Genomic DNA, 27,430 nt, shown 5'->3' with positions numbered 1-27,430 from the left:
ATGAGGCATGTAACTGCGCAAGTTCAGAAGGGAGAGCTCCCAGTTTACACACGAGACTTTTGAGTTTTCATTTTCAAACTCCATGAGTCATGACGGCATTAAACAAATTTATCCTACTGTCTATTTGTTAAAATAATATAAGTCTATTATACATACCTTCCACTTAACCTGAATTCCTCATAATTTATATACTCCAGTCGCTTGTAAAGAGCTATGGTAAGCAAAGGGATTCTGAAAACCTAAGGTGACAAGACCCACGTCTGTAACTTTTCCACATTGGCCTTTGAATACCTAGAACAGCTGTTGACTGCTATAGCCCACAAATCATACCAAGAGTTTTAAATGCAGTCGAACTTCATTTTTCACAACCCCGGAATATAGGTATTATTATCCCTGCCTTTAAGGTAAGGATTCTGAGGGATAATTAGAGACTTAGCCAGGCACGTGACAAGTACTAGGTCTTTTAATAATTCCACCACACTTTCCTTACTTTGCTAGTCAGCAAATACTCTTTCCTGCCCCATTTCAGATCTACTGAGCCAGTCAGTGAGAATAGGGCCTAAGAATAAAGCATCTCAGGTAATTATAATGAAAACGGCCCACAACCAGCTTTGGTAATTGCCTTAGATCATCTGACTATTTCTTTCCATCAGGCTTCTGATCAATACTTGACAGCAGAGATTTTGAGATTATACTATCTGCCGATAGGCAGTGTTAGATAGAGTACAAAGAGCTGGTGGAATGGGAGCCGTTACTCACAAGTGTGACCTCTTGTAAGGCACCTAACCCTGCTGAGCATCAATTCCCCATACGTAAAACGGCCACTGTTGTAAGCACCTTGCATCATGCTTGCCACATGACATGCACTCAGTAAATGCTAACTGCTAATTTTGAAGGTGAAGACCCAGAATACGCTATATTGCCAGTTAAGGATTGCTCTATAACTCTGGCTACTACATACATAGGTTGGCATGCCCTTATGAAGAGAGTCTATAACTTTCTCATCCACATGGTGCATCTTTTTTGTAACACGTATGAGGAAACTGTTGACATGGACAGCCTATATTTGTATTAAATACTACTTAAAAGTTTTTACCATACTTATATCTCCTTAGGTTAAAAATTAAGAATGATTTTATAAAGGTATTAAACAGGATTTTTAGTTAAAGCAAATAGTAATAAAAGTTTATCTTTAATATCTCGTATACTTCTGGCATCAAGATTTATATTTATGCCAAAACCGTCTGCATGTAAAGCCATTTAACTTATCAAAGTGCTTCAACCTAAAAGTAATGTTTTAAACTATTATTTTGGGTAGTATCTTTTCAGTTAAAAAGAAACAAATTAGGTCCTTTTTGCAGTTACTTGCCCTTTAAAAAAATTTTAGTGAAAATATCTTGCCAAGTTTATTTCTCATTCATTATTAAGCTGGGCTTTCTTAGTCCCTGAGTTACAGAGCACAGAGATAATTACAGGTTAAAATTGATTTGAATCTCTTTGTAACTAGGAAACTGATTACGGAATAAAAGTCTCATTAGAGAATATAAAAAACTTGACACTGCCGGTTAACTATGTTACCACTCATAATTGTGGTTCCCTTACAATGGTCACCCAAAAAGAAATCCAATTTGAATTGGGTATGAACATAAAAGCCTACCATGTGCGCCCAGGAATAAAGAATTGCATATACCATTTGGTGTGTTTTCATTCATTCCCCCTACAAACCATTGATAAAAACATCCAATTCACATTTTGGGAACAATTTTTCTGACATCAACCAGGAAAATACATATGTGTTTCAGAAGATTTCAAAAGGATAATTTCATTAGAACCTCATTACTATGAGGGAGGGGAATTATGGCTTGTTTATTGGTTTATGTGTAATTTCTGTTGATATGTCAAGTATGTTGGGAAAACATCCGACTCTGGACTTCATTTGTACCGTCAAAATACATTTCACTTAGCAACTGAATGATCTGTATTCCTTACTGATTTTTGGAATTAGTTTACCAATTTAAAATATGATTATTTATCAAAATAGAACATTTGGTTTACAGACCCTAATTAAACCTGCCTCTTTGCTTTACTCACCCTGTATTACTTGCATTTTATTACTAAATTGATCATAAAACCTTATACAACAAAAGCCAAATCTTTAAGAATAGCCAATACTAGCTAACCTTCCTCTAATCCTCCAGAGACAGCCCTGAACATCAGAACATCAACCAGGTTATTCGGGGTGATGGTGCTTGATGACCAAGGAAGAAAACTATCTCAACAGTTCTCTCCTTAACAAGTCTTGTTTCTGAGAAGGAGGGAAGATATTTTCCTCTGGAAAATATTTTATTTGTGAACCCCAAAACTACCATGTCTAATAAGTAAAGAGTTTTAAATATTAAAAAAAAAATACGAAAGAAATCCACTTCTAACCTCTGCAAGGATCCATTCCAGAAGCCCTTTTCAGAATTTATACCCATTAGCCATCATCTCTTCTTACTGAGCTTGTATTCCTTACTTTAAGCCAGGGGTCAGCACACTAGGGCCTGCAGGCCAAATCCAGCCCGCTGCCTGTTAATGTAAATGAAGTTTTATTGGAACAGACACGATTATTCATTTATGTATTATCTATGACCATTTTTATGCTATGACAGTAGCTGTAACAGAGACCATATGGCCCTCAAAGCTTAAAATATTTACTATCTGCATCCTTACCAAAAAATCTGGCCAAGCCCCACTGTAAGCACTTTCATTCAAAATAAGAAAAAACCTATTTAAATTTTGTTTGAATTACAAGAATGTAAATACTTTTCGATTTTCACTTTGGTCTACACGTGAGTTGACAATTGTTGTGGACCAGCCTGGATATCTGAACACTACTTATAACAGTGTCTTATGGATTCTTTAAAAAGTGTAATCAACCAATTGTACAAAGGAGTTTTAGAAAACAGCCTATTTGTGGATGGAGGGACATTATCTACTTAAGTGATTTACTCAAATAATCAACCAAAGGACAGGCCTGAAATGCCATGAGAAACCATGTTTACTTCTTCTAAAATCCTGTTTAAGCAATCAGTGGGTCATGGAAAGTTGTTGACAATAACAAGCACTGCCTCAATATAAACTTAAGATTTACTTACTCACATTTATAAACAACAACAAAACTCCTTTAATACTAGAAATTCCCCAATTCTTAAAATTAAAAGCAAAGATGGCTTTTAAGTCTATATGGAATCAATGTTTTTTTTACTTTTTTTTTTTTGAGGAAGATTAGTCCTAAGCTAACATCTGCCACCAATCCTATTCTTTTTGCTGAGGAAGACTGGCCCTAAGCTAACATCGGTGCCCATCTTCCTCTATATGTGGGACATATGTCTATATGTGGGACACCTGCCACAGCATGGCTTGCCAAGAGCTGCGTAGGTCCACACCTGGGATCCAAACCGGCGAACCCCGGGCTGCCAAAGCAGAATGTGTGCACTTAATTTCTGCACCACCGGGCTGGCCCCTGGAATAATTTTTTTAGATAATATACAACTTTGTTAGCATTTTTCTTTTTCTCTACCAAACACATTTTTACCCACACTTCTAAAGTGCCAGGGAGCAACCACCAGGGCAGAATAATAAATGGATATGGCTCAGATATCTGCAAAGGACAAGACTTACCTTCCTGTGACTTCCTTAAAAAGCAGGGAGAGAAATACATGTATCCTGCCCTACTGATGATATTTGTAGGCCTGATTTATATAGCACATGAATTTCTCCTTTAACCAGTTTTCCATAAATAGCAAAATATCAGAAAATTTTTTCTACAAGTTCTCAATCATTAGATTTTCACACTATTTAATAGAAAAATAAAATCGAGCTACCAAACCTATGATTTAGGCAAAAAAAAAAGTTTTTTCAAGAAAATGTAGAAATAGTTTAATTTACACATCATATTACAAGGAGTCAGTAGGGAGGCAAAATCCACAATAACATTGATAAAAATTCACACACCCGCCCCGAAACAATCAGTTTCTGTACAAAGATTTACAGATATCCAATGTAGGTAGTTTTTCCTCAGTGTGCTACAGAGTTTAGAGGTTCTGCTCGAATATTCCCCAAATCAAGCGCAGAGTCTGTCTCTTCATCAATTTCTCCAATGACTGCACTGTAATTATTTGAGGAGAAAAACGTCAGTTAAAACAATCTCATTTCTGAACAACACTGAGAGAACATAGTAAAAAGAACTACTTAAGGTGAATAACAAACAGCATTTTCATGTGGTAGTGATTTACACATTTAAGTCACAAAACTCAAGAAGAAATAATCTGAAGGCAAAATTATTACAGGAACCAATACTAAAGACAGATTGCATATAGTGTGATTGGATCATGAGCCTTTAAAGGAAACAGACACATATAGGATGGATATGGTACAAAAACCCAAAACTTCCAATCCTATGATTTCAACTCAATCGAGGGACTGTATTGTGGGAGGGAGGGAAAAATCACAAAATCACTACTAAATAAACAAACAAGTGTCCATTACTTGACTAAGGTCAAAGAACTTAATCCATCAATGATATTATATAGAATATCCATTAGCTTCCTTTTCATGATTTCTCAGTTTACTCAATTTAAATCCAAAACCGAAAAGCACAGTTCTTTCTTTTTTTGCTTGAGGAAGATTGTCCCTGAGCTAACATCTGTGCCAGTCTTCCTTTATTTTTTGGATGTGGGACACTGTCACAGCCCGGCTTGATGAGCAGCGCATAGGTGCACACCCAGGATTTGAACCTGCGAACCCCAGGTCCCCAGAGGGGAGCACACGCACTTAACCTCTATGCCACTAGGCTGACCCCAAAAAGCATAGTTCTTCATATACAAAGATAATAGTAGCAACAGGTACTTAGGTATCTAACAAATGACTTTTTGATGTGATTGGTTGGGTTAAAACGAGCAAATTTTTCCTCGATTCTACACTAACATAAAAGTCTGTAACATGACAGTCATGAGTCACTTAACAACAGGGATATGTTCTGAAAAATGTGTCAAGTGATTTCCTCATTGCATGAACATCACAGTGTACTTACACAAACCTAGATGGTAGAGCCCACTACACACCTAGGCTATATGGTACTAATTTTATGGGACCACCATCATATATGTGGTCTGTCGTTGACCAAAATGTTGTTATGTGGTGCATGACTATAATTTCATTAATACCACGCTAAGTAACCAAGTCATGGCTCTGTAGCTGGATATAATCACTGTTACATCTACACCACGGGACACGTATGAAACATTATTCCACAAAGAACTGGTTGCTTAAATTTGTTTGGGTTTAATCAGAGTAAATTTTACAAATACTTGTAATACGAATTTGCCCAATTTTGCTTTAAATTGTATAAAGGCTTCAGTTCTCTAATAAATGGAAAGTACCCAACTCTAGGAGAATATACTAAGTTTTCTCAATATAAAACAAATCAAAGATCTCAATTCCACCCTTAAAAATTTAGTATCCTTTAAAATCCTTATGGAAGACAGTAGAGTACTGGTAAATGTTTTAAACCCAGCTCTCCAATTAAGAAAGGGTACCTGATTTGCCGTGTTTACTGATAACCATACGCAAATACTCCCACTATAGCCAATTTCAAGCTACTAAGAAGATATCCATCACTTTGCAAAATTCCTAAAAATACAACAATCTATTTTCATGAGCCAGCACAAGCTGACCTCTAGCACACCACTGGGTCTACAGCAAAGTTTTAAATTTTTTTAAATTTAAGTTTAAAACAATGTATGTTTGTTTGTTTTCTAAATTAAAGCAGAAGAAAATTTATTAAAATCAATTCTTCTGCAGAGCCCCAATATAAATAGCCCATGTTGTTCTGGTCAGGGGACCTGGGCCCACCTGCTTTGTCTTCCTCTTGTTCTTTACAGCTCATTTTATAACTTCACACCTAAAAGTCATCTCTATAGAATATTTTATAAACTCCTGATTTTGATTAAAGATCAAATAATGTACCTATCTAAAGGCAATCTTAAGATAAACAATTCAAATGAATAAACTATTCCTTCATCTTCTATATCCTACTTGTCCCCCTAAATAATCTGAGATGATAATATATCTTTTGCTGCCTTCCAGCTATGTTTTAATCATATATGGTACTCACCAGAAGTTTGATTCAATAATCTCCTAGCCCCTATAACTGCACAAATGTAGTAGCTACCTGTCACATGTGGCTATCAAAACTAACTACAATGAAATAAAGTTTAAAATTCAGTTCCATGGGATCAGCCCCGTGGCTGAGGGGTTAAGTTCGCACGCTCTGCTTCGGTGGCCCAGGGTTTTGCCAGTTCAGATCCTGGGCATGGACACGGCACCGCTCATCAAGCCATGCTGAGGTGGCATCTCACATGCCACAACTAGAAGGACTCACAACTAAAAATATACAACTATGTACCAGGGGGCTTTGGGGAGAAAACGGAAAAATAAAATCTTAAGAAAAAAAAAGAGAATTAAAATTCAGTTCTTCAGTCACACCAGCCACTTTTCAAGTACTCAAAAGCCACACACCTGTCTAGTACCTAACATAGCGGACCATGCAGATATACAACATTTCCATCATCCCCCAAAGTTATATTGGGCAGTGTTGCTCTAACTGTTGCAGACTTTTCTTAAATTGCTACCACTAAAATACATCTTCTCAAACTGCCCTATCAGTGTGTCAGTATAAACATGGGACATCTTAAGTTGGCCAATTATACTAAAAATTTAAAAGACAAAAATAAGTAATGGATAAGTACTTGTTTATAAATTCAGCTATGTCATAGAGCATGAATTGTTTAAAACTGTTCACACAAAAGTTTTCAAAGGTATTTTCAAATCTAGCCTTGGACCCCAGGAGTATATTTATGTTCCTCTAAAATTAGGGGTATTTTGGAAGAACATTTTACGAAGCCTCTGTAATGAAGAATTCAGTGTAAGGCAGGGCCTTTTCTGAACCCTACCCAGGACACTGGACAAATCTCAGCAGATAGAAACCTCTTCTTCATATAGCAAGGCAGTACACCTATAGAGTAATTATCTTGTCTTAAAAAAAGACATGTTTTACTTACACGTTGTCACCTCTTACAATGTATAACCCTAGTACCACTTGCTCTACTCCTTGCGAAGAGCTGAATACTCGTTCGTGGCTTTCATCCAAAATTAAATTAATGGTCTGGTCAAAACCTTTCAGTGTTCCCTGTAAAGAAAATATTCAAGAGAAAAACACAAATATTCTGATTTACCTGAATACGTAAATTCAACCACACAATAATTTTAGTTGCCAGGTATCCAATAGAAGTACCTATTTTAAATATAAGTCTACTATAACAGAATTAACTCTTTATAACCAAGAGTATTCTTGGGCACAAAACTTACCTCTTGATTTTTTTAAGAGAGGGGAAAAGAACTACACCACACATCTGACTAATGTGCAGAGCTGTTGAGAGTTACCAAGGCTATCTATGTACCAGTGTATGTATTTCCAAGGAAAGCAGCATAAAAGCCTGTGTAGTCCAGAAGCTAACATTCTAAAGGCACAAACTAAAACAAGTAAAATTTAAGGGAAAACTATACGACTATATATATAAAGGGGAACCATAAATACCAGCTACAGCAATGTAACAGTATCTCTTCATGCTACATCCTAGGACTAGGCCCTGTGCTAAACACATTGCACACATTATCTCAACTAATCTGTACCCTTTGAGGTATATATAATTATATGCACTTCAGAGAAAAAAAATTGAGGCACAGAGAGGTTAAGTAATCTCTCCAGGTCTCATGGGTACAAAGTAACAGAGCTAGGATCTGAACCACGAAAGGCTAGCTTCAGAGCCAGGCCACTGAACTGCTATATGATACAACTATGAACAAGCAAATATAATTTGCCATTTTTCAGAGAATCAAATCAGCACACAAACTTCAAATGGTAGTAAGAGCTAACACTTAATGAGTACTTCTATTTGCCAGACAGTGTTTCTGTGAGCCTCACATTTATTTACTTATTTAATCCTCCCAATAACCCAGTTAGGCAGATACAAATATGACTGTAATTAGAAGCAGAACTTGCAGGAAATATTCAGATAAAGTTTTATGGAAGAACCCTGGTTTTGAATAAAGAAAGACACAGGCCTAGCACAACACAGAAACTCAGATGCTATTCAAGTTTCTGAAGAAACGTCAACTTATTTTGGCTTTGGCTGGTTAAATCTCTCAAGCTCACTATTAAATGGTTTGTTTTGAAAATCAAAATATATAAAATCAGAATGAAATAAAGAGAAAATGATAACCTATAATTTGGAAGAGAAACAAAATGTGGAGTACTTACTATACTAAACTGTTCATAAATAGTTGTTATCACACTTACAGCCTCTTGGCTTCATTTTACACGTAACTATTCTATCAAGTGAACTATGTGTCAAAGAAATACAGGGCTACTGAACTTTAGTACTCAAAATGCCCATTTTAAATATCTTTCCTTCTATAAAATTAAAATAATTTTCCAATTTCTTATCTATCCCATTAACAAAAATAGGAAAACTTAAACTTGAGGTTTTCACAAAATAAAAAACTATTTGCAAATATTTGTAAATAGCAAGAGGCTTCTTCAAGTGTTGAGACTAAAATATTTCAAACTGTTCTTATTAGACAAAATACAATGTGAGGTACCTGAAAAAACCATGATTGTTCTCTTGAGTAAGAAAAAAGCAAGGCCAGGGGCTGGCCCTGTGGCCAAGTGGTTAAGTTCATGTGCTCCACTTCAGCGGCCCAGGGCTTCACCAGTTCGGATCCTGAGCACGGACCTAGCACCACTCATCAGGCCATGTAAGGCGGCGTCCCACATAGCACAACCAGAAGGACCTAGAACTAGAATATACAACTATGTACTGTGGGGGACTTTGGGGAGAAGAAAGAAAAAAAAAAAGAGGAAGATTGGCAACAGATGTTAGCCCAGGGCCAATCTTTAAAAACAAAGAAAAAAAGCAACGCCAACTGGCCTTAGCTTTGGAATCAAAATCCAATTTAAATCCTAGTTTGGTTCTGCCACTTATTATCCACGTGACTCTGGGAAAGCAAATTTTTCTGAGTTTGGTTCTTCACCTGGAATACAGGGGTAATCCTTCTTCACAGGGTTGTACTGAAGATTAAGGGATACAACAGACGTAAAGTGCCTGGTACATGACATACACTTAATAAACGGCAAAGACTAACACTTTGATAATAGTCAAATCACAAGGATTAAAAAGAAACAAAAGCAAAACTGCAGAATGGGAAAATAAGAAATTAAACTAAATACAGTTAGAAAATAGGGAAAGTTTAGTAGCCTTAAAACTTTTTGAAAGAAAACAACTATGTGAATTATAAATGAAGAAATAATTAAGTTGCCCAAAATCATGGAATAAATTCCTCAGATCAAGGAAGAGGTCAAGGAGAGAAACCAAAATTTTTCTGGAATGAAAAGGACAAATGAGGTGAAATAAATTTAGAATTAATCATCATAATTTGTCCTCAGGTTGTCTTACAATCTAAGAATATTCAGAGAATATTAACATCATTCAAACCTTAAATGTTCGTTATTCTACATATGCAGTATCTAAACCATAAAAAAGTCTCTAACATGTATACGCAAAATTTCAAAAAAAATTATATGATTCATATAGTGAATGTCAGAGCACTGATGGAGAAGGAAATAAAAAATGGAAGAGGGGGGCTGGCTCCATGGCCGAGTGGTTAAGTTCGCGCACTCCGCTGCTGCGGCCCAGGGTTCAGATCCTGGGCGCGGACATGGCACTGCTCATCAGGCCACGCTGAGGAGGCGTCCCACGTCCCACAACTAGAAGGACCTGCAACTAAGATATACAACTATGTACAAGGGGGATTTGGGGAGATAAAGCAGAAAAAAAAAAAAGGAAGAGGAAGATAAATATAAATACAGGAAGGTATTTGCAGACTAGACACTTTCTGAGGCCGGAATCTATTACTCCTCCCAGATCCTAGAAGCCTTGTATGCAACTTATATTCAATGTATTTTAATGAAGAAAATATGGATCGGCAGGTATTTATCAGACAGATAGAGTTGAATCATAAGAAAACTGCAAGGCAGGTATACTGGGGTACTAGGCATTAGAGTTCAGAGGTTCTACATAAAAATTTACAACCAGTAAGACTACAAAAAAAGCAGAGAATGAATGTGCCAAATACTTACCACTATCATTCTCCCATCAGAAGTAATAACAGCAACAGTTCCTGATAACTGAATCAAGGAAAGCATTTTGCAGGGAATGCAAACTGAAAACTTGGAATATGGTAGGGAAATCATATGACTTACCAGGAAAAAGGTGACAGAATTAAGATACAACTATTCAACACAGCCACTACATTCACAACATAAAAACCTAAAGAGTTTCTTTCTTCAATTCTTTATGATAACTACACAATTGATAAAAGAAAAAAACAGAGAAAGAAAATCCCTTACTGTATGTGATCAGTGTATCCTGTCTCAAACAGCTGGGAAGTTTAATACTCTTTTTTACTGGGAATATTGCCAATCTGACTTTGAGCAAGACATTTCCCCCTTTCTTAGATCTGTCTCTTCATCTCTAAAACGAAAACTGGATTAGTGCAAAACTAATCAATGTTGAATGATTTCAGGCGCGTTAACACACTGCCTTCTAGGACCTGCCTTCTGAAATTCAAAAGAAAAGAAGCTATAATCAATGTCACAAGGTACCAATATGGTTGCATCATTAAAGGCCTTCATATTTCACTTTTGTCCCAAATTTGCACGAGAGCACAATGCAGTACTCCTGTTCTGAGACTTCAAAATTGCAACACTTGTGTAGGGTACTTTTAAGACTTCACACTGGCTTTTTAAAGTTATTTGCCCCTCATGACGATCCATTACAACAGCGAGCATTATTTTCATTCTATCAACAAAGCAGCTCAGACTTCAAGTGGTAAAGGGGCAGAAATTCAATTTGTACACCATCTTTAAAGTTTGTGCTATCCTCGAAGTGAGCAAGTCTATGAATAAAACAAGTACATAGATTTACAAGACCATCGTCGCCGCTAGGACGACAGCTCATCTAACTCCCAAACTTGAATACACAGGCCCTAGGGAGAGCCAATAGCTGATTTCTATAGAGACAGGGAAAAGCTCGGAATAATTACACTGGGTTTTTTTTTTTGTTTAGGTTAAATTAAAAGGAGCCCTGGGCCCGTAGGAGCGGCGGGCTCCAGCCCCGGGCGCAGGATTGGCCGGTCCCGGGTCCTCACTCCCTGCACCCGCACCCCGCGCCCCGCAGTGGCCCGGCGTCCCAACCGCCCGCCGATCCTGACCCCTGGCCTCTCCAGCGCGGACGCCGGCCTCGCCACGGCCCCGGCTAGCGCCTGTGGCGGCAGGCCCAAGGATACGGTTGATATAGTTTTCCAGGGCAGACGTCATGATGCTCGGGCCGGACGCTCCGGGCGACACAGCAGCGCCGGCAGTAACTGGAGGTAAAAAGCCTCGCGGGTAACCGGCAGCAGCTCCCGCCGACTGGCGGCAGCAAATATCGCGAGAGTTACCGCATCTTAGCTTCCGCCAGTCAGAGGCTAAATGAAACCTGCCAAACCGCATCCCAGAGGCAAAGCGCTGACGACTTAGTGCGCGTGCGCAATGTGTTTCCCGCTGGTGATCCCGGAAGCCGCGAGAGACAAAAGCGAGCGGGAGGCGGAAGGAAGCAAGCAGCTTCCTGAAGGTGCGGTGGGAGGGAGAACGGAGAACAGCAGCTGTCCCAGCGGATGGGAAGGCAATGTGGTAGAAATTATTAGAAGAAAATGTTGAAAAAAGACAGGAAAGGCGGGAGAAAACGGAATAAGGTGTTTACATCACAAGTGAAGTAGAGAGATAAGTGCTGTTTTCCTATGAAATACAGGTGCGGGGAAGTGGAATCCCTAGTTTTCTGCTGCAGGGGTCGAAGATTCATCTTTTAGAAACCAAATGGCCCAGGGCAAAGTTGAGCACGTTATGACCATATGATATACATCTCAAAAGAGCACAAAATAAAAAGCATGTTCGCATATCCTGCATTTGCCTCTAAAAGTGCTTCGGTATGGAAGCGTTGTTATTCACTTATTTAAAAAACTTAATACAAACTGGGAAAGATGTGTGAGCCTCCCTTAGAAAACTCTCCCTTGTACCACGCCACAGGTCTCCTGTCCTTGGGGTGAGGTTAGCAAATAGAAGGCAGGTCTGCTGCACTGTCCAGGAAAGGACTGATGAAGGAAGAATCTTCTAAATAAGCACTGGACTAGGTTCCAGTCCTGGCTCTGCTAATGGATCGTGTGGCTCTCCTTGCACAAGGAACATCAATTCATTTGGGCCTGAGTTGCCTTAGATCCTGCGACAGCTATCATTTTGGATATTAACAAATGTTATTGGAAACGTCACTCTTTCCCTTTTATTTTACTGTGGTGCCCTAAATTCAAAGGGCTTGAAGTGAGAAGAGGATCTATACTACACAAAATACCAGCGAGAGTGGTTTCCCTTTTTTACGAAATCTGTATTTCAGTTAGGCTTGAGATTTCTTAACCGAAGAATTGCGGGTTTGAAATAACTCGTGCAATTTCAGCAGTTTTCTTCTGTAAAGTGAAGCATCTGTTTTCATTACAGGATACCCACAAAATTACCTACAGATCGCTCCCAAATGTTTAATATTTTATACACTGAAAGAACTCTGACCTGTTTGAAACCACATACAATCAGGAATTAGTTGGTGAGTATGCTAGTATTTTCTGGGGGGAAAATTAAAGTATCTACCGTAAGTGAAAAAATGAAGATATTGTGTGATTTGCAAATGTTAGACATTGAACTAAAAGAAAACCAAAGTACTAATTAGTGATAAATGAGGTAGCATTAATAAGGAGTTTTAAAGAAACTAATATGCCACATTTTTAAAATGAATAATATGTGTTTTTCATCTCTTAGAGTGTGCTTATCTTTGAAAATGTTTATTGACATTATATAGTAACCTCTGGGACTAATTTCATCATAAATGCATTACAAGTTTATGACTTTGTGTCCTTTCCATTAAAGTAATATGCCAGACTACTATTTAGTAGATGTGCAGTGTTTATGAGCATCACAAATTCTTTTACACATGTCTTAAAACTGCTATCTTTTCTGTAGTTCCTAAGGATCACACATGCAGAGAGAAAGTCTATGGATAAAGAAAAGTTCATTTAGTAAGACAAAAATAAGTTATATCTGGATGCAAACGTTACCTATGTGATTTATATAAATTAGACTTGTGACTTTGGGAGTATATAGACATAGTTCAACACTTCATAAAGGAAAACTAAGTTAAAATTCCAACAGAGGAAAATGATTTATGTGAACATCTGAGAACTAAAAACTTAAGAAGGTATAGAGAGACCTTCAGCTTAAATCAAAATCTCTCAAAGTGCCACTCATTTAAATGATACTCTATCGCCCTTAAAGAGTCAACCAAACTATGCTGGAATGGACACTCATTGTATTCTGTTAGTTCTGAATCTAAACCTTGAGTAGAAGGTGAAATTTTCATATTTAGTTCATTTAAGACTAGACTGTTAGTTTATATATCTCCCAATGCAGTCAGGAGCCTCCCCTTCAGTACTAATCCAATTGCATGTATCTAGAACAACAATCAAGACTTACTAAGAATAGGGCAAAAAAGAGATAGGAAAGGGTAGGAAGGAGTTCCCTAGATATCTGACATGCCTGGAGTTACTTTCTGTTAGTAGAAACCAATGTATATAAATAAAGTGGGTCTCTGGAAGCACTGTTGTAGAGGATCTTAATGCTCCCCCTCCGAATTAGGGCATAGCTCATCTCTCTTTGTGTCCTGTATTCTTTGTTAACCTCAAGACTCAGACTCACACTAGCATCTGGGGGAACTGAATTTGCACTTTCCTGTGAGTGGTTCATGGGAAACAATGACAATAATAATTGGAAAATTAAAGTTAAAATTACTTTTAACCAGTATGATATGAGCTTTTACTTACTTTGATTTTTTATTGTTTTTTATTTCTACAAGTACCAAAAGTGTCAACCAATTAACAATAAATATTGTATTGATCTTTCTAGGGTTCTCCAAGGTGAAAAGGACATAAATAAGTCATAGTCTCTCCTTAAACAAGGAAATTGCTGAATAAGTACAGAGCATTAATTATAAACTTGAAATAATTAGTGCATGGAAAAATAATAAATATCCCAAATTATAAAGAAAAATAACTGATGTGGCAATATCAGTTTATTTAACACTAAATTACAAAGTGTTTTTCATATGTTTTTTTTCTTTTGAGTAATGAAGACAGGCATTTTTTTTTTTTTTTAAAGATTTTATTTTTTCCTTTTTCTCCCCACAGCCCCCCGGTACATAGTTGTGTATTCTTCGTTGTGGGTTCTTCTAGTTGTGGCATGTGGGACGCTGCCTCAGCGTGGTCTGATGAGCAGTGCCATGTCCGCGCCCAGGATTCGAACTAACGAAACACTGGGCCGCCTGCAGGGGAGCGCGCGAACTTAACCACTCGGCCACGGGGCCAGCCCCAAAGACAGGCATTTTTAACTCCGTTTTTTAAGAGATGTAGAGAAATCAAATATATCTGACTTGTTAACTGAGAAGCAGTATAGAATCCTGATTAAGAACAGACTCAGGAACTAGCCTATCTGTCTTCAGATCTTGTTGACTTTGAGTGGATTACTTAACCTTCTTGCCTCAGTTTCCCCATCTGTAAAATGGAGGAAATGATAGTACTTATCTAATCAAATTGTTGATGGGGGACTAAAAGTAATTCTTATAAAGGCTGGCATGTGATACGCACTCCGTAATGTTGGTTATTATTGCTTAAAGACATGAACTACATCACAGGTAACCTTTTTTCAGTCCCAAAGCTTGTTCCACAATATTTTGTTCACTGTTTTTTTTCCCCCTGATTGGACAGATTGAGTGGTACATATTTTAAGTGCTTAAGGAAGAGGAAGATGGATATGTGTTAAAATCTTGGAAGGTTTTATGAAAAATTGGGGCTTGAGAAAAAGCATAAATGCACTTTAGGAAAATTAATCTGACATGAATTATTTAGTGGAAGTAGGAACTGAGGATAAGAAGGCTAGCAAGAATCCAGGTGTGAGTTTCTAATTTCTAGCAGTAGGACTGGAAGGGAAAAGGATACATGATTCAAAGATAGTGGTTAAAAAAGGCAGTGGGGCAGACAGCCAATCTATGGGCAGCACTGTGGGCAACATAGTGATAGTGTTGGCGAATTGGAAGGATGGCAAGAGTAGGGAGACGCAGGAAAAGACAGGACTGCTTGTTAACAAAGTAGATGGGGACAATCTGTAGAAATGTGTAAATGTGACACATGTTGCTCGCCAGCCAGTGGTGAGGCCACATAACACACTGGTTGTACTTACAATGGCATACACTTTACCTTGAATGTCTGGAGGACCAGTCTGCCTTAGGAAGCCCACTGTTTCAGTATATATAGGTTGACACGTTAGTAAAATACTTATAAATACTTTTATGCATTCTTTACATTTTTGTTTTGGAAACCCAAAACGGTAATATAAACATTTTGGCTACAATGTGATCTGTACATTCCTGAAAACCCTCACATTCAAAAAAAATAGCTCATTTAAAATAAGAGAGCTTAAGGAAAAAATAGGCCTGGGAAAGACTACTCAAAACCTGAACAACTGAACTAGAGCAGTAGTTCCAAACTTTGCTGCTCATTAAATCACCTGGGAATCTTTGAAAACTGCTGATGTCCTGGCTCCCATCCCTGGACACTCTGAATTAAATGGTATGAGGGTAGAGGTTGGGCATCAGGGTTCTAAAAGCTCCCTGGGTGACAGTAACATGATGCAAAGTATGGGAACCACTGAACTGCAGCATTAACAGAGATAGTAAAAATCCAAATGAAAACTGCACATTTGAAAGGACTTGTAAAATTCCTAACGAATAAATACATGCTATAGTAACTTATAGAGCTTTACCTTTTAAAAAAATAGTTAAAGATAGCTAGAAAAATGACAGTTTATGGAAGAGTTGACACTGCTGAGTGATGGAAACAAGGGCAGAAGAACATCGTCAGGAGTTGCAGGTGGAGAAGCAGTTGCAAACTTTGCCCAAAATCTAGAGATGCCAGAGATGGATGGCTCTGACTCATTGTCTGGTGTTGCTCTTGCACAAAGATCTAAGAGAACTGCAAAATAAGCACTATCAAAATGGGGTGCATGGCTGAACTAAGTGAAAAGAAGAACAGGGTGCCACACAGTGAAAGGTTGTCGTTTGTGTACTGTATTCCACCAGGCCTAGTGTGTTCATGCAATCAACTGTGTTGCTTGTACTTGACATTCAGCTATTGTTTTTTGGTAGCAGAAGACATTAAAGTTCTAGGAAAAACTCAGTATAAACCAACCCGACGTCCATGTTATTCTAACATTACTCCCACATTTAACAATCATATCTGAGCTGATTCATATTACACAAAACAGTGCTATAGCACAACAGACTTAATATTCCACTGAGAATCTGGACTTTAAATGTGGTTAACCTGCCCTTATTTTACTTTTCTCCTCCTGTGCTTCATACTCTCTTTTATGAATTGTTGTTAGTGTCGTCAAGTCGATTCTGACTCCTAGTGACCCTATGTACAGCAAAGCTGAACCCTGCCTGGTCTTTTTTGCTCCATCCTCTCACCTTCCCTCGCTGTATCGACAATGCTCTGCTGCTATTCATAGGGTTTTCATGGCTAATTTTTTCGGAAGTTGGTGGCCAGGTCCTTCTTCCTACTCTATCCAGTGTGGAAGCTCCACTGAAACTGTCCACCATGGGTGACCCTGCGGGTATTTGAAATACTGTGGCATAGCTTCTAGCATCACAGCAACATGCAGCCGCCACAATATGGTGTGGTTCCCTGACTGGGAAACGAACCTGGGCCATGGCCGTGAGTGCGCAGAATGTTAACCACTAGATCACTGGTCTCATACCTCTGACTTTGCCCTAAGAAGGTATTTGAATTCATACAACTTGGAGCAGCTTAATTTAAATAGCAAGTAAAGAGTACAACTAATCCAAATGGAGCATGTAGGCCTGAGCATTTTCAACATATTTTTTTAGAATAAATTACCATGTATGTGTTAGCATTATTGTAAAGCAGGCTAAAGAACGCTTTTTAAAACTGAGTGCATTTGCTTGCTTTTTTGTAGTTTTTGCTTGGCCTATAAAGATTAGAGTCTTCAGAGGCTTGGACTGCAATAAAATTATACGTCCCTTTTATTGTGATTTGGGCATACCATAATTGGGAAATAATATTGATGGCAGAAATTAACATAGCTGTTGAGGAGCTTCAATATGAGCTCATTCCTGAATGGTGTAAGCCGTAAGCCGCACTGAAGGAATAGATTGACTTAGACTTGTTGCAGACATTATATTGCAAGAGAGATTGAAACTAATTTATTGAGATCTGTGGAGAAAAATACTGAGTTTAGGCTGTGAAGGATGAATAATGTGAGGAGGTACAGAAAGGTAAATGGAGTGTTAAAGTGAAGTGTAAGAATTATATTGACAAAACTAAGCATAAGGACCTTGAGTCACTAATGGAAAGCAAATGCCTGAAATTACGTTAAAATGCATAGGGAGTAGGAAAAAATGAAAAAGCAAACCAAAACTTTTCCTTACTATTTCTGAAAAGTTCTCATTATGTAAGTTTTGCTGTTGTTTTGTTTTTATACCTGAAATATAATTACTCTCTCTCCTCTACCCATTTTTTAGACCATGGATCTAGATATTTAGAGGTGGAAGGAAATCTAGAATTTTCTAAGCCCTTGTTTCTCATCTTGTGGATAAGGAAAGTGAGTTTCCAAAGCACCTCAGTGATTTTCTCAGGGTCACATAACAGAGCCTACAATGAAGGCCTCCTAGATTCTAGTTCAGTGCTCTTTACAATAATTGATAATAAAGTGTTTTACTCACAACACAAAATTTGAGTCTATATCTACAGATAATCAGCACAGGGCCAGCCCCAGTGGCCTACTGGTTAGTTCCGTGCATTCCACTTCAGCAGCCCAGGTTCGGTTCCTGGGCGCTGACCCACACCACTTGTCAGTGGCCATGCTGTGCAGTGGCTCACATACAAAACATGGACGATTGGCAACAGATGTTAGCTCAGGGTGAATCATCCTCAGCCAAAAGAAAAAGAAAAAGCACATATCCATTGATATGTCGTTGTCTGCCTTTCTTGGTGGACTTTTTCAAAGATTAGAAGGAATTGATATCCAAGTACTCAAAGGCAGCTGGACATCTTTCAGATATCAGTACCTGGGAAGAATAAGAAAAGCAAAGGGGGTATTATGGTAGGCAGAATAATGGTCCCCTAAGGATGTCTACATCCTAACTCCTGGAAAATGTGATTGTGTTACTTTATATAGAGAAAGGGACTTTTTCAGATGGGATTAAGGCTAAGGAGTTGAGATGGGGAGAATATCCTGGATTATCCGGATGGGCCCACTCTAATCACTTGAGCCCTTAAAGGTGGAAGAGGGAGGCAGGAGAATGTTCTGAGAGGCACACATGAGAAGGAATTATTCCACTGTTGATGGCTTTGAAGTTGGAGAAAGGGGATCATGAGCCAAGGAGTGTAGTTGTCTTTAGCTGGGAACAGCCCTCAGTTTACAGCCAGCAAGAAAACAGGGACGTTGATCCCACAACAACGAGGAACTGAATTCTGCCAATGAGCTAAGTGAGCAGGAGACGGATTGGTGCCTCAGAAAGCAACATATTCTGCCAACACCTCGATTTTAGGCCAGTCAAGACCCATACCAGACTTCTAACCTATAAAATTATAAGATAATAAAGTTTTGTTGTTTAAGCCACTAAGTTTTTGGTAATTTGTTATGGCAGCAATAGAAAACTAATGGAGATAGGTAGCCTCTTAATTTATTATCTTCCTGGATTTTGACTAAAGAAAGTCATTGAGAAAAACAACTGTACCGTTTGTAGGAGATTTAGAGTGTATTTGACTCTTTATAAACAACTTTAATACTATTGCTTATGACCATCTTTGTCTGTGGCACAAAGTCTTTCTAAATTCTAAACTTCTCCCCGGAATGTCCTCCGTGATGGAATTAAGTAAAAGATGGATTTCTTCCACCCAAATTACTGTTTACTTCATGTGTGTGTTTCTTATGCGTTATACTGTCATGTCATAAGGTGGAGGCTCCACTGTCAAGGAAAGAGGAGTGGTGCCTGTTCAGCCTTTACCGAAATCTTAAGTCTTCTTGATCAAGCGCTCACTGTGTTCCCAGCCTCCATCTCTCTTGTGAACTTGTTCCATGGTTCTGCTGGTTTCTTCTCTGGGTTTTGTCTTGCCAGAAGTCATTTTGTTAGTAAATGAGAGAGCCAGTCTTTGAACCTAGGCAGTCAAGCTCCACTGCACTACACTGCGATATTAACATTGTTGTCCAAGGGACGCGCCCAATAGAGTGAAGAAATATAGAAAGGTCATTTATGGTTAATGGCCCAGTTGTGGGCACTTGTACTCTTCCTTCAGATTGCTGGTTACAACAGTTACAAAGATTCAACACTTTCCAAAATTTTATTCAATAGTAAATGTCTCTGGTGCATTTATTCCATTTTTTCCTTCAATACTAGGTATCGGTGTTGTTAATATTAAACTTCTCTAACAAGGATTGGCAAACTGTAGCCGTCGGACCAAATTTTTTGTAAATAAAGTTTTATTGGCACACAGCCACACCTATTAATTTATGTATTGCCTGTAGCTGCTATTGGGTGACAATGGCAGAGTTGAGTAGTTATGACAGAGACTATATGGCCTACAAAGCCCTAAAATAGTCACTGTCTGCCTCTTTACAGAAAGTTTGCAGACCTCTGTTTTCTGATGTTAACAAATGAGATTTCTAAAGCTTTTATATCCACATTACCAAATCACCCTCTACAAAGGGCACAACTCACTCTTCCACCAAGAAAGTGAGGTGATTTGTCATTGTGATCAGCCCCAGGTATTATCATCCTGCCCATGTAGACCAACTTTGAGACATAATCCCTGCCTTTCTCTGAATTTATCAATTTGTACCATGAAAAACAAAAACAAACAAAAACTCAGACTTCAGAAGAATGTCTCTGTTGTTTCCTCCCTCTCTCCCTTCCTATTGTTGTTGGAATTTCACTCTAGAACTACAGAAACATTTTCTAAGTCATTACCCCATCTGGTAATAACTCATGTAATGGGATTTTTCATGCGGAGAAATAATAATGATAGAAAATAAAGAATGATCCGCATTTTAACATAGGCATCAGAAACTAAATTAAAAACCACAGATGTGTCATAATGATGCAGTGAATTAAAAGAAGTTCTCAGCAGAGAGTTTTTTTGGAAACAAAAAGTGGTAATTCAAATTAAAGACAACTGTTTGTCAGGGATATTAATCATTGTTTTTTGGCTGTTCAACATCAGAACTCTCTTTTTATTTCTTGAGAATTTGAGTTTGAGTGGGAGATAGAGCTCAGTGTATCAGGTACTTTTTTTCCTGGTCTTTCTTGCAAGAGAGGTCTAGGCTCTGCTCACGCTTTGAGTTGGGACCTACAGAAAATGCACTCTTGTGGTCACACCACTTGCAGCGTGAGCAAGTTCATAAAGGAACCATGCCATTGATGCAACCGATGGCATCCGGGGCCTGATTGCATGCCAGCTTCAGTCTGTATTGTTTGGCAGTGGTGTCCACAGGGTCCCAACTGATCCAGCTTTGCTGTGTGTTTGGGACAGGCCACATGGCTATGTAACTTCTGAATTTTGTTCTCCAGCCTGCCTCACAATTATGTGAGCTACTGAATATCGTTTAGTAACTTCCTTTCCTGCTTGAGTCAGCTGAAGTTTATTTCTGGTTTCAAGCTAGTGACCAAGAATTTTGACTGTAGAAATGTTCTTGAAGTGTAATGTGAGCAGTGAGCTACAGTGCTCTTCAAACATTTTTTTGCCCCTTTAGCTTCTAAATTTTTTTTTTTTTTAAGAAGAGTGTTTTTTTTAAAGATTGGCACCTGGGCTAACAACTCTTGCCAATCTTTCTTTTTTTTTTTCTGCTTTATCTCCCCAAACCCCCCTGTACATAGTTGTATATCCTAGATTCAGGTTCTTCTAGTTGTGGGATGTGGGACACCGCCTCAACGTGACCTGACGAGTGGTGCCATGTCCGCACCCAGGATCCGAACCCTGGGCCGCCGCAGCAGAGCGCGTGAACTTAACCACTTAACCACGGAACCAGCCCCTAGCTTCTAAATTTTTTTAAACTAAAAATAATTTTAACTAAAACCTCTTTATATATGCTTCCTTTAAAATTCAAAAGTTTTGTATCATAAGTTTATTAATTACAAAGAACGTAATTTCTGTCACATAGTATTTTGTTTATGTGCTTTAAATACATATATTTTCATTAAAAACCTAGAGCTGCAGATTTAACTCATAAGTTTATGGCGAAGCCCATACACATGAAACCCATCAGCTGACTTTATGTTTTGATTTAAATAAATATGTTGTCATGCATTCTATGAGATTGTTGGAAAGTCAGTCGACCATGAGTCCTGAACATCCCCACACATCCTTTCTGGGTGTGCTGCGAATGCAAGGCCCTGGTCCCTCTTTACCTGGGCCAATTGTATGTCCCTTCTAGCTCAATTTCTAAGTAAGTAGGTGTATAACAATAACCATTTTCCAATTCTCTCAAAACTATTTCACTGTGCTCTAGTGACTTTCAGTTGTCGATATGTGCATCTCTGTGTTTGAGGGTGTTTTCTGGAACCCTGTGTGAGTGTGGCAGGCTGGAAATGCTGGGGAATTAGCAACCCCAGGAAGCAGTCTTCAGTCTATGACTGACAAGGTGGGTTTATAAATACCTCAGCCCCTTTATCAAGCAGGTGGGTTAATTCAGATGGGACATCTCCAGGCATTCAACATAGTAGCTGGTTTAATAGTGCCCGTTTCATTGCCTGCCTTCCTTTCCTTGTAACATTTCTCCACTCCCTTACTAGTTTTCTCTAAATAAACTACTTGCCCTTGAATTCTTGCCTCAGGGTCTGCTTTTGGGGGAACCCAAACTAAGATAGAGATCATGAATACTTCTTCCTTTCAAAGGAGCGTGTATCTTACTCGAGTTTGAGGATAGCCCTAGCCTAACTGCAGTCCTTGTCATCATCTGATTTCACCTGATCATCTCTTACGTGACACATAGGATGGGATGGCACTTCTGCCCCTCTGCACAGTTCTGTGCAGGCCTCTTTAAATAGCCCTGGGTAAGCAATCACTGCTGCCACCAAAGTTGGTCTAAAGTGGGGTGTTGACTCAAAAACGAAATACCATGGGGTACCTTAGCCAGGCTGCTGCACTGGAACTTCAGTTAGGCTCAATGTTCTAGTATGAGTGAAGTGCAGAAATTACTCAATTTTCTGACTATGGCACAGGTAGAATTTATTTAATGGTGTTAGGGTAGATTCTTCACTTCCGGATGTCCCTTATCAAGCCTAAGCTGTATAAAAGGCAGAGAGAGCACAAAGTTCAGAGCTTCTGTGACCTGCTGATTCCTCCCTCTGAGAGGATGAGATCCCCAAACTTTGGCTGTGCCTCTTGGTTGCCACAGTGACTATTCTAGATCCTATTCTCATGTATATATTTTGCCCCTCTTGCAAAAGCAAGGCAAAGTGAAAGCACCAGTAAGTGAGTCTGAGTTGCTATTCTGACCCATCTCCAAACACTGACCAGCCTGTGGTCTGGCCATAGGTAAGTGCCACCAATAAACCTGTGCGTCCCCCAAAAATTGGGCACTTCAGGTAATTTCAACAAATCTGAGTTCACTTTCCTCCCCAACACCACTGTGATCTAGTTGTGGCATTTAGAACCTGGGCCAAGAACACTTTGGTAATTTTGGTGATGGAGATGAAGGTTCAAGCTACCCATGTCTCTTTCCTGGAATAACTGGGCATGGGGTGATGAACTTGCAAGGGCCCGGAGCTTACAGAATAAGTCACTTATGTTGGCATTTCCAATACTAGTGACAGTCAAATACTTAAGCAAAAGGCTTCTCCTGTCTTCCTCAAATCGTGTTGGGATGCTGATGGTTTATTCCACCTTTTTGGGAGACTATCTCTATCATATTCCCCCTCTGAGTCCTGGGATCTCTTTATAGATCTTTCTATAAGAAGAGTCTTAGGATCATATTCCCCCTCTGAGTCCTGGGATCTCTTTATAGATTTTTCTATAAGAAGAGTCTTAGGACAGAGTCCCCAGAAGCAGGCCCTGAAGCAAGGATTTATGTCAGTGATTTATTAAAGAAGTATTCTCAAGAGAAATCAGGAAGTGAAGGAAGCCGGGGGGGGGGGGGGGGGGGGGGAGTTAAGCACGGGTGCATTTGTTGGCTAGGTCTCACCGAGGGTAGCTTCAGTGTGACCCCCCGGGGAATGGTGCTGTGTGAGTTGACACCACACGGTTTTGTACCCACCTGAGGCAAGGGACCTGGGGTTCTATAGCCCCCACCTGTCAGTCCTTAGGAAGGGCTGACTTGGGTGGAGGAGGCAAACTTGCAGCTCACTGTGAGTGAGGGCAAAGCCCAACCAGCCCAGCTGTAGGCAGTGTTGTGGAACAGAGTGCAGGCCCTGGCCAGGAGAGAGGTGCACAGAAACGTGAAAGCAATCTTAGGGAATCTGGGTAGGGTGCTGACAGTGTCCGCTTCGGTGGGTGATTCAGGTTTCTAGTCCATTTAGGTTTGGGGGATGTTTGAAGTGGGAAAATGTCAGGAGGGTCAGAAGGTAATTCCAATTTGGTAAAAGGGATTTAAAAAATGTGTTTCTAATTCTTGTTAACAAGGTGTTCAGCCCCAAACACGTTCATTACGATCAAGGCAGTTCTTTTGTTACATGGATAGGGATAAGAAAAAGGACTTCTAGAGGAATGTGCACTATATAGAATAAATTTTCTGATAACATTAACAAAGACTTATATTGTCTGAAACATCAGTGGACATACTTTATTGTTGGACTGCTTTTTAATATATTAGTAATCCAAGTTTGCCCAGGAGTTGTCATAGCTTGAGGGCCCGAAGGAAGTCATAGAACAATAATAACTCAGATTTCTCTGGCTCTTGCCTAATCTGCCTCATGCAGGATTTCCGTCCTCCATTCAAAGTCTTCCTGGTTATTCTGAGAGTCGACTTGGGGTGTTTCACAATAACTCACCAGGAGTCTTTTCTTTCCTTCTATTCCAGGTTTCTTTACTGATCATGGAGACTTGAGAATTCCCTTTAGGGTGGCCTTCTCTACCAGCACCATGACTTATCCCTGCCGCAACAAGATGAATGTCTCTGGGGGAGTCGGGGAGTGGGAGAGAAGGAGGGTGTCTCCCCAAACTTCCAGAGTTTCAGGCTGTCAAGCTTGCCAAAATGATCGTCTGTTCTCAGTATCCTTCCTGAGCTAAAGCCATACTGTATTCAGACCTTAAGTCAGGAGGATTCTCTCTCCTTATCTCCGTAGCACAGCTTGTTACTGGGTTCTGAAGGAGAGCTGCAAGTGTACCTGGGTCTCAGAGAATCCTTGTGAAACCAACTTTTCTTGCTTCTGTCTGTAGCTGCCCCCTTGCTCCCAGAGTTTAGATATGACCATGGGGATGACTGAAGAAAAAGATCCTCTTTGTAGTTTCTTTCTACTCCATGCAGATGAACTCATGGAAACAGATGACTGTAAACACATCAAAAATTCCCAGTCTGACCTGAATTCTACCTGTTGATGCAACTTTATCCTAAATTTGTCTTCCACTGAATACCCCTCCAAAGAAACACACACACACACAGAAAATCTCTCTGTAAATATAAATGTTGCAGTCGGGTTTAATTTGTTCTATTCACCCATGCAAAAATCTTTAATGAGGGGGCCAACCCCAGCGGCCTCCTGGTTAAGTTCAAATGTTCCACTTGTGCGGCCCTGGTTCATTTCCCGGGCACAGACCTCTACTGCTCGGTTAGCAGCCATGCTGTGCTGGTGGCTCACTTACAAAATAGAGGAAGATTGGCACAGATGTTAGATAAGGGCAAATCTTCCTCAGAAAAAATTAAAAAACAAACAAAAAACTTTAATGAAAGTTTGACATGCCAAAAAAATAGAAAAATTATCTGATACAGAGTATCAAATGAATAAGACAGTTTCTTATATAGCATACATATGTAGTCTCCACAAGAACAGTAAACTATATATATATATATATATATATATCACTAACCATCATAGGAAAGCAGAAAGAAAAGTATGCAGTGGTATTTGTTGCCACACCTGCTGAGAATAGTATCTCTCTTTGCATAGCTAGGCTTCTTAGTCCCGTTGTGGTTAGTATCTTTTGCTGCTTTAGGTGCCAAGATAACTGGGTATCAGGAGGACACTGCTAGATGAAGAATCTTGTTTTCTGACCATTATCAGTTCTACAAATGTTGGTGGAGCAGAATGCTAACGCTGTGATGATCGTTGATTATGCAAAGCTCCTGTTCTTGAGTTTACAGTGTAATGACATCACTTCTAAAATAAATAGGAGGAGGTGAGGTGGTTTTCCCTGTGGATTTGGGTTGGCAGACACAGGAATGGAGTTATGCACAATTAGCTCAAGTTTTAATGGGAGCAGGATCTTGGATGGAAACAAGGGAATTGGAAGGATCCAATTTTAGTACTAGTGGATTATTCCTTGTATCCAAGAGGTGGACATCTAGCCTGTCTGTGCTATGTTTTAGAAATCCTCTAGAACTAATGCTCTTGTTTTACACGTGGATAAACTGATTAAAGGATTTGGTTGGAGAACCAGCTTAAGATTACACAAATATTCAATGGTAGAACTAAACCGAGCTCAGACCTCCTCAACACAGTACTTCCTCCAGTGTTCCAAATTGCCTCCCTACATTGGCTGGGAGACTTTTGGTTGCAAATAATAGAAAACCTGAACCAACATGGATTAAAAAAAATGGTGAAGGTATATAAAGATTCAAGTGACTAAATTGTCAAAAGACTATTCTAAGTTTAGGCTTTTGGGGAGTCTTGATTCATAGGTTAATGATGCCAACGGGACACCCTGTCCATTTTGATTCTTGCAGCGCTGTCCTCCTCCAGGTGCTGGACTCATTTGCATGCTAGATCCCTTCATGGTAGCGTTAACGGGCCTCACATTCGTCTATACTGTCCAGGTCCAGTCCTTGAAGCTCCCACAGAAGAGCAAGGAAACTTCGCTCATAGGAGCCCTTAGTAAGTCTCTCAAATTTTATTGGTCACAATGTGATAACATGCCCATCCCTGACCCAATCACTGTGATCAGGTGCAAGATGTTCTGCTAGACTTAACCAGCTGGTGGGATCTATTCTCTTAAACCACTTTGCTGCTTTGTACTTGGGATGAGTAAGTTCTATGGAAAATGAGGTCCTTTTGGTTGGAAAAAGGGGGAAATGGATGCTGCGGAAGCAGCCAACAAATATCCACTCTTCACTAAGATGTTTTTGAAACGAATGCAACAAAGCTCCAATATTAAGATGCCTAAGTAGCTCATAAATTCAGTTATATTGAGTTGAATCATATTCCCTACATATAATATCTATAGTATCTAAAATATTATTAAAATATCTATTTTTTCCTTTTGAATTTTGAATTTCCTTGAGGTTTTTTTGTATAACCATGAACCCAAGTTTGAAGATAAAGATTTAAAGATATCTGTCATTTTCAATTGTTATCCTTTAATGAGAAGTCCTAAACATTTTATGGTGCAGAAAATATTTTATTTTTTCTAGGGACTCATGCTCACAAACTTTCTGGACAAATAGCAGCACCCAGGGCCCTGCTAACTCAAAGGGCAAAGAAGTTTTTCATCCTGTGGTGTCTGCACCTGATCGGCTCCCATATACATTTTCAAATAGCCTCTGAAAATATACTCTTTGTATCTTTCCCAACAAACCCCATAGTTCTTTATTCTTCACTTTTCCTTAATAATTACTTTCAGACATTTTACCACATCTTAGGGTGCTATGCACATTGAATAGAATGAGCTGAGCGAAATAAACATTTTGTTGTAGGTCCAAAAGATCTACGCTTTTGTATGTCTGAGAAAATGTTTTAAAACTCACCACCTACACAGCAATAAATGGTTTAATGATAGCCCTTTAAGTGCACCATCAGAGCTCTTTTATAGAATTTCATGAAAGACACACTAGATTATTTCCATGGAGAACTGGTCTCATTTTAAAGATATTATCTTAAGGAACATTCCATATAAACAACTCATGTTTTCTATAGTCTTTTTTTTTAAGTTTCTTTTAAAGGTTGAACCAGCATTCACATCAGGGTGA

At 39.1% G+C, this 27,430-nt stretch overlaps 1 protein-coding gene and 1 long non-coding RNA gene across 3 annotated transcripts in view; one reads left to right on the top strand and one right to left on the bottom strand.

Moving 5' to 3' along the window:
* Window positions 1-3,895: 3,895 nt before the first annotated feature.
* Window positions 3,896-11,678, bottom strand: LSM8 (LSM8 homolog, U6 small nuclear RNA associated). The gene is made up of 4 exons (XM_014838483.3): window positions 11,449-11,678; window positions 10,241-10,281; window positions 7,104-7,231; window positions 3,896-4,150 (listed from the first exon to the last, which is right to left on the bottom strand). Exons 1-4 carry the CDS (start codon window positions 11,651-11,653, stop codon window positions 4,060-4,062), a joined length of 465 nt encoding a protein of 154 aa, XP_014693969.2. The 5' UTR covers window positions 11,654-11,678; the 3' UTR covers window positions 3,896-4,059.
* The window catches only part of LOC106829405 (uncharacterized), a 39,046-nt gene continuing 23,290 nt past the window's right edge, over window positions 11,675-27,430 (top strand). Inside the window, exons 1-2 of one of the 2 annotated variants that reach the window (XR_011504126.1) lie at window positions 11,675-11,774; window positions 12,689-12,791. This is a non-coding gene — a long non-coding RNA (uncharacterized lncRNA). Of the gene's footprint in view, window positions 11,952-12,688; window positions 12,792-27,430 lie in introns of both variants that reach the window. The other variant, XR_006521652.2, reaches the window with a different exon arrangement.

This window comes from Equus asinus, chromosome 1 (assembly GCF_041296235.1).
Source record: "Equus asinus isolate D_3611 breed Donkey chromosome 1, EquAss-T2T_v2, whole genome shotgun sequence".
In the NCBI taxonomy this organism is placed as follows: domain Eukaryota; kingdom Metazoa; phylum Chordata; class Mammalia; order Perissodactyla; family Equidae; genus Equus; species Equus asinus.
The sequence above is the reverse complement of the archived record's forward strand: the minus strand, read 5'-3'. Positions and strand labels throughout refer to the sequence as shown.